General features: G+C 46.4%; 1 protein-coding gene across 1 annotated transcript; it reads left to right on the forward strand.

Annotated features, from left to right (window-relative positions):
• Positions 1 to 178: 178 nt before the first annotated feature.
• On the forward strand, positions 179 to 15,226 carry BDCG_02584 (midasin). Its single transcript, XM_045418128.1, has 3 exons — positions 179 to 7,477; positions 7,534 to 8,286; positions 8,337 to 15,226. The coding sequence occupies exons 1-3, from the start codon at positions 236 to 238 to the stop codon at positions 15,171 to 15,173; spliced, it is 14,832 nt and encodes a 4,943-aa protein (XP_045274779.1). The 5' UTR covers positions 179 to 235; the 3' UTR covers positions 15,174 to 15,226.
• Positions 15,227 to 15,246: the final 20 nt, after the last annotated feature.

Below are 15,246 nucleotides of genomic sequence, written 5' to 3' on the forward strand. Positions count from 1 at the left end.
GCTGGAGTCTAGACCCCGATTGGGCGGAGCTGTGGTACCATGAGAAAGCGAAATCTGATTGGCTTATTTAAGGCGGTGACGATCCATTTAGCGTATTCACGTGACATGGTGATCTCGCGGCAGAAAATAATTCGACTGACAGAAAATTTCTCGATGTTGAAATTCATTATTGTTGATATTGAGGTCTAAAAAAGTCCTGGGTGGAGGAAAAGGGCTTTTTAAGGTGGCTTACAGGATGACTCAATTTAGTATTAATGAGGTACTTTTACCAGGTTCTCAGTTTTTACAACAACTCCCGCCTGAACTGGTAGAAATTCTGCGTACCAGCAGTTCGAATCCATCAGCATGCCTCGATGCACTAGCAATTGCAGCATTACACCCAAATTATACCAATAAGTTGTTCGCACTGTACGAGCCAATATTTGTGGATTTAGCTGCTAGATGGCTTTACTTGGACTCCCGTGAATATTCTGTACAAATTACTCTCGCATTTTCACGAATTTTACCTTTTGCGCCATATCTTCAACCATTTGTCCATGTCGCCTCACAGCATCTCAAGGGCAGTGCCCTGCCCTCCTCGCCGGAATCAAACCAGTTTCAACTCCTGAATATGGAAGAACAAACGCTGCATGCGTTTCTGATTGCTCTATTCCGCCTACTTAGCTTTGACTTGGGCAGTTTCTCGGATATTCTTCCCGCCGCCCAGCTGCAGTCACTGCTCACTCATCCCAATCCTGTCATTAGATATCTTGCAATCCGATGTTTTTGCTTGTATATGCGTGCTGCAGATGCTGCTCTTGAGCAAATGCTAAGCAAGTATCATGGTCGGGCGGCGATCAACGGCTCGTGGGAGGACCGAAGTATCGACTATCGTTTCCTTAGTATTTGGGAGGAAAAGAGATGGACTGCATTAAAAGATGAACTTGAGAGCGCACGGATATCTCGCGATAATTCAGTTGTCGAGATTTGGACGAAAGGATTCCGAAACTCTTTTACAAGTCACACTGCTGAAATCGGCGGAGTACTTCTACCCACAATCCATCCGACAAACAATATACGAGCGTCAACTCTGGTGGAAACACCAACAGTTCTACGCAACGTTCGCAGCGTCGGTACTGCGCTTCTCTCAATGGACCCGGTGTTACTGGTCGGCCTGGCCGGTTCTGGGAAAACGTCACTTGTCAATGAGGCGGCCATTCGAATGGGCCAGTCTTCTTCCATGATTACGCTTCACATCAATGAACAAACCGATTCTAAAAGCTTATTGGGGGTGTACTCAACATCATCCCAGGCTTACTCATTTTCTTGGCAACCTGGCGTTTTAACGAAGGCAGCCAGGGAGGGCAGATGGGTTTTGATTGAAGACTTGGACCGTGCGCCTTCCGAAGTCCTTGGCCTTATTCTCCCGCTTATTGAGAAAAGGGAACTTATAATCCCGAGCAGAAAAGAACGTATCCGTTGCGCCGATGGCTTCAGGGTGATTGCCACGATGAGATCCACGATCAATGCCGCTGGGAAAGAAATTGCCCCAAGCGGCAATATGTTGGGCAATAGGCTTTGGAATCGCATTCAAGTGGTGTCAATGCCGTTGTCAGAAGTCAAAGAGGTTATTATTCAAAAGTTTCCGCTACTTTCCTCCCGGGTAGAAATGATCATGAATATGTTCGACCGTATCACCTCGCTATTCAACGGTTCTTTATCTCGAAAGTTCATGACAGGGAGGTTGCCAACACTTCGTGACTTGGTTAAGTTGTGCTACAGAATAGAACGACGGCTGCGGAATCTTGGGTGTGAAACTGGCTATGAGGCAGTCCCAGATGGTACTCAGGACGAATTTTTCATGGATGCGGTTGACTGTTTCGCAGCCCATTCCTCCAAAGGATTACTTCAGTCAACGGTCACAGAAGCTATTGCGGAAGAGATGCAGGTATCCCCACAGCGTATGAAATTCTGCCTGTCCGAACAGACTCCGAAGTATTTGGATTCCCCAAACTCAGTCACGATCGGCAGAGAATCCTGCCAGAAAAGAAAACTCCTTGGCTTGCGCAAGTCAGCCTCCTCAGCAGCCGATCGGAGTACCTTTGCACCAACAAGGGCTTCGTTGAAGATAATGGAACAAGTTATATCAGCGTTGCAGCTCTCTGAACCCGTTCTACTTGTTGGAGAAACTGGAATTGGCAAAACCGCAGTGATCCAGCAGCTTGCCTCCCTTTTGCGCCAGCGGTTAACGGTGGTAAATTTATCGCAACAAAGTGAAAGTACGGACTTGCTAGGTGGCTTTAAGCCTGTCAATATTCGATCAATTGCTGTTCCTTTGGTGGACGATTTCAATTTATTGTTCGAATCGACTTTTTCCGCAAAAAAGAACCAGAAGTTTTTATCGTCGGTTGCGAAATGTCTTACCAACAGCAATTGGGTACGTTTAGTTAATATCCTCAACGAGGCTGTCAAAATGGCATCTGGAGTTTTCGAATCGATGAAGAAAAAGAAAATTGAATTGGAGGATGCAGGTTCTGAGCAACCCTCGAAGAAACGGAAACTGGACGATTCAAAATATACCAGCCTCCGTGAGAAGTGGGAGAATTTTGCTAGGGAACTGAAAGAATTTGAGGTCCGGGTGTCTAAAGGCGATAGCAAGTTTGCATTCGCGTTCGTACAAGGAAAGATAGTCAAAGCCCTGAAGAATGGTGAATGGGTTTTGCTCGATGAGATAAATTTAGCTTCCCCGGACACCCTAGAGAGTATTGCCAGTCTCCTCCACTATGGAAGCGACGGCATTCCGTCATTGCTTCTTTCTGAGGCTGGGGAAGTTGAACGCATTTACGGACATCCGAATTTCCGAATTTTTGGGGCTATGAACCCGGCAACTGATGCTGGGAAACGAGATTTGGCTCCTGGTTTACGATCTAGATTTACGGAAATATATGTTAATTCACCAGATACCGAAATCGACGACCTTATAACTTTGATAGATGCTTATCTGGGCTCATTGACTGTTGCTGACAAGAAAGCTTCTATTGCCCTTGCTCGCCTTTACCTCGATACGAAGAAGCTAAATGCAGACAACAAACTGACAGACGGCGCTGGCCAGAAGCCACATTTCAGCATCAGAACTCTGGTTCGTTCTTTAATATATGTGAGAAATCAAGCGCATATCTACGGACTTCGACGGGCAATGTACGAAGGATTTTGCATGAGCTTTTTGACATTGCTCAGCAAAGAATCTGAACTCCAAATTATCCCTCTTTTGGATCAACATATATTTGGGAGCTTGAAAAACTCCCGATCAGTATTATCACAAACTCCTAAGCCTCCGAACGACGGAGCCACTTATGTTCAATTCAAGCATTACTGGATGAGGCAGGGTGCATTTCCGATTGAGTCCCAGTCACATTATATTATCACACCGTTCATTGAGAGAAATTTGATGAATTTAGTGAGAGCAAGTTCTACGAGACGGTTTCCGATTTTATTACAGGGCCCGACATCCTCTGGCAAAACTAGTATGGTGGAATACCTGGCCAAAATATCGGGCAACCGATTTGTCCGAATTAACAACCATGAACACACCGACCTCCAAGAGTATTTAGGATCATACGTATCCGGCGAAGATGGCAGCTTGCGATATCAAGAAGGAATACTGGTTGAAGCCCTGAGGAATGGCTACTGGATTGTGCTAGATGAGCTTAATCTAGCACCGACCGATGTCCTGGAAGCTCTCAACCGCCTGCTTGATGACAATAGAGAATTGTTCTTGCCTGAATCGCAGGAAGTCGTCCACCCACATCCCAACTTTATGCTGTTCGCTACACAAAATCCCGCTGGTCTCTACGGTGGTCGAAAGGTGCTTTCCCGCGCGTTCCGAAATCGATTCCTTGAACTCCATTTTGATGACATTCCCGAGGACGAACTTGAATTCATTCTCAAGGAACGATCGCAAATTCCTCCATCATTCTGTGCAAGAATAGTGGCGGTATATCGAAAACTTTCACTTCTACGACAATCAAGTCGCTTGTTCGAGCAGCGAAACAGCTTTGCTACTCTACGTGATCTCTTTCGATGGGCCCAACGCCGTGCTGATGATCGCGAACAACTGGCTGTCAATGGTTTTATGCTTTTGGCAGAAAGGGTAAGGAATCCACAGGAAAGGGCAGCTGTAAAGGAGGTAGTCGAGGAGGTTATGAGGGTGAAGCTTGATGAAACTACCATTTATAGTTCTACCCGACTGGATGCTCGACTCCAACAGCTCTCAGCTACTGCCCCAACTGGTATAATATGGACACAGGCGATGAGGAGGGTATTCATACTTGTTTCACAGGCTATTGAACATAATGAACCTGTCCTGCTTGTTGGAGAAACCGGATGCGGCAAAACACAAATATGCCAAGCTATTGCAGAAATATATGGAAAGGAACTCTTCACCATAAACGCTCATGTTAACCTCGAGACGGGAGATATCATTGGTGCACAGAGGCCGTTGAGAAATAGATCCGCAATCGAAGGACAGCTTTTAGCGGATCTATCATCAGTCTTGAATTCCATTGATACATACGATGAAAGCAGTGATAGCTCTATCGACGAGCTAACACGAGCATTTTCTGCATTACAGACCGAGGCACTGGACATGTGCGAGCCAGGTTTGGTGAATCGTATAAGGGAGAATATGACAAGAGCGAAGGCACTTTTCGAATGGTCCAACGGTAGTCTCATAACGGCAATGGAAACCGGGCAACATTTTCTTCTAGACGAAATTTCACTTGCAGACGACTCCGTTTTGGAACGCCTAAACAGCGTTCTTGAATCCCACAGGTCTTTACTCCTTGCAGAAAAAGGCCCTATCGATTCCTTAGTGGTCGCAAGGGATGGTTTCCAGTTTTTGGCAACCATGAACCCAGGAGGGGACTACGGAAAAAGAGAACTCTCTGCTGCGCTCCGGAACCGGCTTACCGAAATTTGGGTACCTCAGCTTTCCGAAGCTGAAGATATCCTTCCCATCTTGTCTGCAAAACTCTTATCGCCTATCTCGAATGCCCCAAGTTCAATGTTAACGTTCGCAAAATGGTTCAAAGAAACTTTCCAGGCAACCTCCTCTGGATCAATATCCATTCGCGATTTGTTGGCATGGGTTGACTTTGTAAATCAATGCAAAGAGCTCGATGACGTTACTGCGATGGTCCATGGCGCGGCTCTAGTATACATCGATACACTGGGCGCCAACCCTTCCGCTATGCTTGCTTCAGGTGCCTCAAATCTCAAACACGACCGCGTCAAATGTCTCGAGAGATTAGGTAAAATTTTTGGTTTCGATGCCGCCTCTATCTATTATCAAGCAGCTACTATATCTATGGAAGAAAATATTATGAGAATTGGGCCATTCGTTCTAGAGATGAACACCCATTCAGAGAATGATCCCACATTTTCTATGGACGCACCGACTACAATTGCTAACACTCTGAGAATTGCCCGCGGCCTTCAGTCAGCAAAGCCGATTCTGCTTGAGGGTAGCCCTGGTGTTGGCAAAACCACCCTCGTTGCCGCTTTGGCACAATCTCTTGGAAAACCCCTTACCCGAATCAATCTTTCCGACCAGACTGATTTAACAGATTTGTTTGGATCAGATGTCCCTGTTGAAGGCGGCGATATGGGAAATTTCTCTTGGAGTGATGCACCCTTTTTACGCGCTATGCAAACTGGCGGCTGGGTTCTTCTAGACGAGATGAATCTTGCGTCTCAGTCCGTGCTGGAAGGTTTGAATTCCTGTCTAGACCACCGTCAACAAGTTTATGTTGCCGAGTTAGACCAAACGTTTAAACGCCACCCCAACTTTGTTTTATTCGCAGCGCAAAATCCTCATCACCAAGGGGGTGGAAGAAAAGGACTCCCTGCCTCGTTCGTGAACCGGTTTACAGTTGTTTATGCTGACTCGTTTAGCGATAACGACTTGAAAATGATCTGTCAAAGGTTGTCTCCTCTTGCTCCTGAAAAAGAAATCCAACAGCTAGTGGAATTTGTCTCTTCACTGAATTTCAAAGTAACGAACGAACGACGCCTGGGAACTGTCGGAGGTCCCTGGGAAATAAATTTACGGGATATCTCAAGGTGGCTCAAACTTCTTGAATCCACGCCAATCCGAGTTTCACCTTCTCAATTCCTCGATGTTGTGATTAGCCAAAGGTTTCGCACACCTAGTGATAGAACCCTCGTTGCGTCACTGTATGAGGACGTGTTCGGATCGACTCCGGAGATCAAAAGCTATTTCCATAACCTAAGCGTGTCACAATACCAGGTCGGCCTTGGTGTACTTCAACGCGATCCTCTGATGCAATATTTCAATGATCCTCACATGAAGATACTTGCCGGCGATCTACCGATTATGGAATCATTGATACTGTGTATAGAGCAGGGGTGGCCAAGTATCCTTGTTGGCGCATCAGGATGTGGGAAGACAGCCATTTTACGGAAGCTTGCCGCTTTCAGTGGCTCTAAAGTTGTCGAATTGGCTCTAAACGCGGATACTGATACGATGGATCTCATCGGTGGCTTTGAGCAGGTAGATAATGACCGCCATCTGCTAAGTTTTCTGGACGAGCTATGCCAATTTCTACAAGCTCAGATTGTCTCCACGCATACTGCCACTAAGCAGACCGATGTGGATAGTGAGCTCGTACAGCTTTACCAAACAGTCAAAAGCAGAACACCCGAGCTTGAAACTATTTCGGACGCACTACACAGAATTTCGCTCAAGGAATTACATCCAAACTTCACGGAATTTTACCAGCGCTCGAAAACATTGCTCAAGTCGTCTTCTGGTGGCAAAACAATTGGCTTCGAATGGACTGAGGGCATATTTATTCAATCAGTACAGAAAGGCGATTGGGTGGTCCTTGACAATGCCAACCTTTGCAATCCCTCTGTTTTGGATAGACTAAATTCACTTATGGAACCGAACGGGTGCTTAGTTATCAATGAGCAAAGAACTGGAGATGGTACTGCAAAAGTGGTGAAACCGCACCCGAATTTTCGACTCTTTCTCACTATGGATCCTCGTTATGGGGAGCTGTCGCGAGCAATGAGGAATCGGGCTATCGAAATATGTTTCCCGCCAAGGGCCGACGAAGCTATGCCTAAAGCTGGAGGAATATTTTATACCTCGGAATCGTTAATTTACCGCATTCGCTGGGGTCAAGATCTCTCATGCTATCGAAAGGAATCGGACAGGCTACAGGATGAATTAGAAGTGTCTCTTGATCACTTGGCCCCGCACGATTTTCGCAGCCTGCAGCAATCGTCGGCCACTTCTATCGACATATGGACCACGAATAGTGCCGCTGATACGAAGCGTTCAACAACTATTTACCAGACGTTTGATCGCTATCACGCTTTTTTGCACCATGATACCCTTCCTCCTTTGAAGGATATTCTATGCAATAGAAGTTGGAACGAACAGAAATTTTCGAGCTTTCGCCAGAGTGTCGAGGTACGTGGTAGACCTTCCCTACTTTGCCGGTTTGTTAACTAATAGAGACCAAACAGCCACTACATCCATTGATCAATGAGCCCCGAATTGTGGCCTGCATCGTTCCAGAATCACGAGCTCTTTTAGCAAAATTAACAAAACTCCAAGAGATACAATTTAATGTTTGGCATTTCCACCAAGTCTTGTCTCAAGTTCGTGGCTCCGTTTCAAACAAAAAGCCCTCTGAAATGAACAGGCTGGAAAGGTCGATGGCTTCGAATACGATTCCAGCACTTATGAAAGAATCAACCCAGCCGGTTGCTTTGTATCTTTCCAACTGTATTCAGGCTTTGAGCGAGACCATTCAGAACATTGATGCCGAGCTGTTATGTTCCGTTGATGTGTGTGCTATGGTCAGCTCCATATTAGAGTTGTGCTGGGACATTTTCAATGTCGTGCAAGCGAATGACTTTGACGAGGGGGTATTTCAAACATACTTGCAAATCGGGCAATCTCTTTACTCTCGCTTTAAGGATGTTCAGCTTGATCTTGTTAGGGTCCTGTTTGAATCACTTAATAATTTCCGTGCCAACTGGGGCCTGACAACCGGTCAGAGCATGCAGAGGATGTGGGATCGCTGGAGACCAGCAACGCCAATTGATCCCGCTCATTTGAAGTCAATGGTCGATTTGCAGTATGTTGCTGCCCAGTTTGATCAGATTACTTTGAAGACAAATTTGCCCTTTACGCAACTCAACCAATTCCGCCACTCGCTAGTCCAGGCGCAGATTTCAATGCTACAAGGCGCGGACCCAGGTGGTCTGATTCAGGTATGACCGCAAGTCACTTGATTTCAAATATAGAACTGACATCTTTTCAGGATCTTCAACATGTGATCGATGACTTTGAAACCCGCATGCTGGATTCCGACTCAGTATCAGCTCCCTACTTTTCCATGGAGTTTGAAGCACTCTCGCAGTATCGTGATTTTATCGACATCAGAAAACTGGATACTGCTACTACAAATTCTGCCCTCTCTAACGTATTACAGCTGCTCGCAGGACGCCCAGCTTCTCCGCATGATATGTCAACTTTGGAAAACCCTGTTCCTGAGCTCCTGTCAAGAATTTCACGTTTCTCAGGTTTCCAAAACATGTCACGCAAACCATTGGCACTCCGTGGAACTATTTCACTATCACTGATAGTGAAACTAGGGTCTCTTGGAAATGTGCCCTTGAAGGGAATGAACCTCCTTCACTCTGAACTTGACCTCATTGCAAACGGCTTATGCTCAAGCACCGGCCAAATCGCACATAATCAGTTTGATATCCTCCAGAGCCGGCTGGGCGAGCTTCTCCGAGAGCTTTTACATTGCCATGAAGATTTGATCGATCCCACGTCGCTCGCAAGTGCTGTATCCTACCTAGGCTCACTGGGTCGTGAGTCGCCTAGCGGATATTCTAAGATCCAAACACTACGACTTAATTTACGAGATAATTCCGAAAAACATCACTATTTCAATGAATTTGCATCGAGATCATTCAATAAAATCTTGTCCTCTTTGGTTGGCGGTGAAAACGGGGCCGCTAAGTACCTTCAACTAGGAGCCGCTTGTATCCACCTTGCTATGGCATGTCTCCAACTCTTTGTCCCAAACAAACCTTTCGACCCGTCGCTTGGATTAGTTGTTCAACAACAACAATACACGCAACGCGTCCAGGAGAAAACCAGAAAGCTTGACGCATTAAAAGCATTTGAATTGTCCTTCTCTGGACAAGAATCGAGTTTACGTATTCGGATGATTAACGGCGAGCTCCAGCTACTGGGTGCTGTGCCCCCTTCACCCCCGGTTATTCGACCCAAACCTTCCCAGTCTGGCGAATTGCAGGGAGAATTTGCCAACATTCTAAATTCAGTTCTCAGCTCGAATCCTGATGTTATTCTTCGTTCCCTCCAGGATTCAGGTAGCTCGGACTCTGGCAATGCTGTCAACCAACAAGGTAAACTTTTGCAAAAAAATATCCAGCAAATATGTCTTCGCCTCACCACAAATTATAAGGCATACGGCGATGTTGTCATTCCCATCGTCCGCTTCCTGGAGATTCTGCATCTCGGGGTAGAACTGGTTCAGTGTGCTGAGCATCGTTCCCATTTGGGTCAAAGTTTCATGCAGGCTATGGGGCAGGTTACACCATTAATGAGCGCCAGAAGAGTCTCTCTTGTCGAACTGCAGCAGCCGTCCTCTCGGTTGTCTAACGCAGAGAAGATAGACCTCGGGTTGCAACGGCTCTCTGTCCTACGGGTTTTCCAAAATACGGACCCTGAAACTCTTTCAGCTGCTGAAAATCGCCAGCTTCTCCGTGATATCTTCGAGGACTTTTCCATTCTCTGGAAACAGCAGCTGGAGGTTGATCAAAATAAGCACTCCCAAAAGTCGAGCCTATACCGTTATCGAGGATCGTTCGAAGGTGATCAGGAAGTAGATGCTGATGAGTTTTCTCAACTTTTCCCTACGTTTGACGGCCCGATTGAGAATGATCTTGAAAGTCGAACATTGCCACAGCTTGATGTCAAAACTATTTCCATGCAGCTTTCCAGTGTACTCGATAATTTGTTCTCCCGCCTCGATAAGGAGTCAACACTGAAGAAATTGCTGGTAGACTCCACGAAACTACTTGGTTCGAACATTGCAAAACACCTAGGAGACATCCCAACGGCGGACCCCAAATCACACCTGCTCGGAGCAATTCTATTTCTAGACGAGGTAAAAACTTCTAAGCAACCAACGTCTTACAATTTCTATTCAGATCCAAACTTGGTAGAGGTGAAGAAACTCGCAGATTTGGTTGCAGCTATCCGTGTGCGTTTCAAAGAACTTCAAAATTCATGGCCCGAGCACTCTACTCTTTCAGATGTTATTCACTGTTGCTCCGAGATCTTCCAATTCAGACACCAAGAACCGCTTGCTAAATTTATAACCAAGGCGGAGAAACTTCATTCATTTATTTATGAGTGGCAGACTGTCGCAAGTAAAGCATTCTCTGCCGCTCAATGCTACGACAATTTAACAGCCCTTCTCATAAATTGGCGGCGCATTGAATTATCCACTTGGGCTCGCCTTTTGGACATAGAAGATGAGAAATGCAGCGAGGATGCGAGTGCATGGTGGTTTGTTGCGTATGATGTGATAATTGCGGCCCCATTACGGCTAGTACAAGACGGACAGCCATTAACTGAACACTCCGTTGAACTGATCGCTACCCTCGAGAGATTCATTTGCTCCACCCCAATGGGTCAATACAAGTTTAGGCTGCAACTTGTTGCAAAATTCAAAATGCTACTGCATCTCTATGCTACGGACTTCCCCCCTCTAGAACAACTAAGTGGTGCGATTGACAACCTACTTCACCACTACCTCCCGTTTGTGTCTATTTTTGAAAAATCACTTGGTGACGGCAGACAAGCACTGGAACGCGACATCCAGCAAACTATTCAGCTGGCAAGCTGGAAGGACGTTAACATCACTGCTCTCAGAGAGAGTGCACGTCGTTCTCATAACAAATTGTTCAGGGTTGTGAAAAAGTATCGCAGTCTTCTAGGGCAATCCTCGGAAGGCCTGTTCATGAAGGGACTCTCCTGCCCTCCGGATACAATAGAATCATTGCCGGATAAATGTATCGCACTACCCGATCGTGTTTCCTCCACTGCCCTCCGCGTATGCCGTGAAAATGTTCACGCATGGGGCCAGCGACCCATTCGATTTACGGACCCGGATGGCGCAGTCAAGAGCATGCAACGTGTGTATGAGAACTCTCTAACAGGATTATTGGCCCACGAGGAGCTCGATGCGTTCATGCGCGACATAATTGACACCATCGCCGAATTTAAATCCCGAACCCCAAAGACCCTAACCGAAGACAACCAGCACGATGTTCAGCATCTCAAAGGCCAAAAGCGGCGGTTCTATGCAGAAAAACTCAAAGACCTTCGCTTCATGGGCATCCGTTCTAATGTTGGGACTACCATTCTTGAAAGTCAACAATCTGTCGCTGCGGTCCTTTCAACGACACGCCCTCTCACGGCGCATGTTGATTCTGTCCATATTAAGAGCGCAGACTCTTACTTTCATCGATTTTTGGATTTGGTGCCTCGTGTCCGCATTTCCTCGCACGAGTACTCTGAAGACCTTAGCAATGTTGAGGTTGCTAGAAGCGCGGGATTTATTGAAGGTCTTCTTCATTGGGCATTGAAACAAAGGGAAACTCTATCATGGAGGATGGATAACTTTATTGCTCTCGAATCCACGATGCAACAAATGAGGAATGTATCTGATCTTAGTAGCTCCCTGTTGTACAGTAACAGCTATCTCCCATCCAGCCGTCGTGATCTCCGAGGAACGCTTCGGTGGCTTTCCACTATCCTTGGTGTCTGTGGTTCAACTCTTCAAATCCACCGAAATTTTGCCGGAATTGATTCGTCGGAAGTGCTAGGGGCATTGGATGATTGGAAAACCCGCTTGAACACGCTACTTATCTCAATCGAAAATCTAAAAACTCTACCTCCAGGATTATCTACTAGCACTCACGAAAATCTATTTTCGAGCGTTCAGACGTTGGTTTCAGATATACGATCCGATGTACTAAAACGGATTGATGAGCATCCTGAGTTGACCTTCGCTCTGGAACAGATACTTCCATGGACTGAATTATGCACAAAATCAAGCATGCCAGAAACCAATGGCCAAATCAGAATTTCACTACAGGAGTTTGACTCGGCCCTCTTGACAACGATGGACAAAATTTTTGTTGTGATGCAAAAATTAAGTTCCTCACTGTCCACAGCTCCTTCTTCAAAGGATACCCCAGCCTGGTTGGTAAAAACTGAACAAGTTATATCAAAAGCGTGTGCAGAGCTACACATGGTCGATATCGCTGGTGCTATCAACTCTGTGCTAGCCCAGATTCAGCACATTTCCACGACGGATTCGACTTCGCTTACTGTTGTTGGCGCCGCCATATCAGTAGTACTGCCAATCGCGGAACAATACAAATCGATTTGTACTGATGTCCTCCACCGGTATTCTGCGCTACATCGAGAGATGTGCAAGATGTCATATCTCTTAGCAAAGTCGTTTAACCAGATTGCGTCGGAAGGTTTCTGTACTCCGCTTGAGAGCTCTGGAGAGCAGGGGAAATCTGACAAGCTGGAAAGTGGGACTGGGCTAGGCGATGGGGAAGGCGCTGAGGATATTAGCAAAGATGTTCAAGATGATGAAGATTTGTCCGACCTAGCCCAGGAAAAGCAACAAATGGATGGAGACAAAGAGGACAAGGAGGGGGAAGACGATGCTGTCAATATGGACCATGAGGATCTTGAGGCAGACAGAAGTGATTTTGAGGATGAGAAGGATGCGGAAGACGGAAAGGGCTCAGACCAAGAAGAGGAAGAAGATATGGACATTGATGAGGAAACTGGCAGTGTTGATGGACTAGACGCTTCCGCAGTTGATGAAAAAATGTGGGATGGGACCAATGATCAAGAACAGAAAGATACGGAAAACGAACAAGGAAAAGGGGAGCCAGAATCGGAGGATAAAACAGCTGCGCCCACTGAAAAGAATGAAAAGGTAGACCAAGATAAAGATGGAGAGGAAAGCGAAAACGAGGGATCCGAGCCTCCTGATCATGAAGGAGAAGCTGTTGGTAGGGAAGACATGGATACAACCGATCCACATGCAAAAGAAGAACCAGTTCTCGATCTACCCGAAGACATGGAGCTAGATGGCCAAGATGACAAAGATAAAGAGGGATCCGATCTGGATGATGATCTTGGCGGTTTGTCAGACGATAATAATAGCACCTGGGAAGGCGAGCCAGATGCTCCGGAACAACCCAATGATGATCTGGACCTGGATTCTCAACATCAAGTCGAAGATGAAGCCGAAACAGCAGAAGAAGCAACAGAAGAAGTTGTCAACGGGCAAGAAGACGCCGAAGGTCCCAAAGAGGAGCCAGAGACTGAGACAGCAGAAGAAGAAGAGGAGGAGAGAGAGGGACTCTTGGAAATGGAGAGGACAGATAACCAAGCAGATTCGGAAAATATTGCTCCAAGTGAGGAAGTTTCTGGTGGTCTAGGAGTCGACCAAGATCAAAATCGAGAGAAAGGGGACTCTGGCGAAGCAACTCAAGAACAAGGCTCCAAGGACCAGGCTGACGAGCAAAAGCCTCAGACAGGCAGTGCTGACCAGGGTGAAGACGGGAAAGAAGCAACAAACGCATCTGGTGGTCGAGACGACGGCAAACTAGAAGACTCCCAAACACAAGCTTTCAAAAAGCTTGGCGATATTCTCGAGCAATGGCACCGCCGTCAACGTCAAATCAAGGAGACCTCTGACAACCAAGACACTTCCCAGAATGAAAATCAGGATACCAACATGGAAGATGCGGACTTCGAGCATCTCGCAGACGATCAGGATGTCGCAGATACTCAAGCACTTGGCCAGGCAAACGAAGAGCAAGCCAAGAGCCTTGATCAAAGCAACGCTGTCGAATCCGATATGAAGCCAGAAGAAGGAGAATTCCTTCCAGATGCCGGAGAGCCTCAGAATCTTCCTGCAGAACAGTCTTTGGAAGATCAAATGGATTTGGACCAGAAACCAGGTCTGTCGGAGAACAATAATACATCAAGATCATTTGTTGCTGGTGATAGAAGCATGGAAACTGAACCTACAAATCAAAATGGACAAAAAGAGGAGTCTCGAGAAATGGAAGACATGGATACTCATCTGTCTGCCTTGCATGTCACTTCGGAATTGGCTCCATTGAGTTCTCCAGAGGAAGCCCGGCGACTATGGTCTCACTATGAGTCAATTACCCACGATCTCTCGCTCTCGCTGACTGAACAACTACGCTTGATTCTCGCACCCACTCTGGCAACCAAACTGCGAGGAGACTTTAGAACCGGAAAACGACTCAATATCAAGCGCATCATTCCGTACATCGCATCCCAATATAAACGAGATAAGATCTGGATGCGACGATCTGTCCCTTCAAAGAGAAGTTACCAAATCATGATTGCAGTTGATGATAGTAAATCAATGCTTGAGAGCGGCAGCGGGCAACTAGCTTTCGAGACGCTCGCTCTTGTTGCAAAAAGCCTAAGCATGTTAGAGGCAGGGGATCTCTGCGTTGTCAGTTTCGGAGATGAGGACCACGTCCGTGTGGCTCATGAATTTGGAAAACCTTTCTCGTCTGAAGCAGGTGTCCAAATCTTCCAGCAGTTCAGCTACAAACAGACTGGCACAAATGTACGAAAACTTATCTCCGACTCGATTGCTCTGTTTAGGGAGGCGAAGGCGAAACGCTCTCGTTCGAGTGGGAGCGGAGATCTTTGGCAGCTGGAACTCATCATATCGGATGGAATCTGTGAAGACCATGAGACCATTCGCCGGTTAGTTCGACAAGCGCAAGAGGAGCGAATCATGATAGTCTTCATTATCGTCGATGCAGTGAAGGGGAACTCGATTCTCGATCTGACGCAGGCGAGTTTCGAACCTGACGGGTCGGGGACAGGAGAGATGAAGTTGAAAATGAAACGATATCTTGAAGGATTTCCATTTGCATATTATCTGGTTGTTAGGGATGTTCAGGAGTTACCAGCAATTTTGAGTTTGGCGTTAAAACAATGGTTTGCGGAAGTTGTCGACGTTGCCGCATAGAATTTTCGACTGTACCGTTTCATTTCTACTATTAGGCCAGGGCATGTTTTTTTTTTTTTTTTTTTTTTTTTTT

Source organism: Blastomyces dermatitidis, assembly GCF_000003525.1.
Source record: "Blastomyces dermatitidis ER-3 genomic scaffold supercont1.3, whole genome shotgun sequence".
Classification (NCBI taxonomy): Eukaryota; Fungi; Ascomycota; class Eurotiomycetes; order Onygenales; family Ajellomycetaceae; genus Blastomyces; species Blastomyces dermatitidis.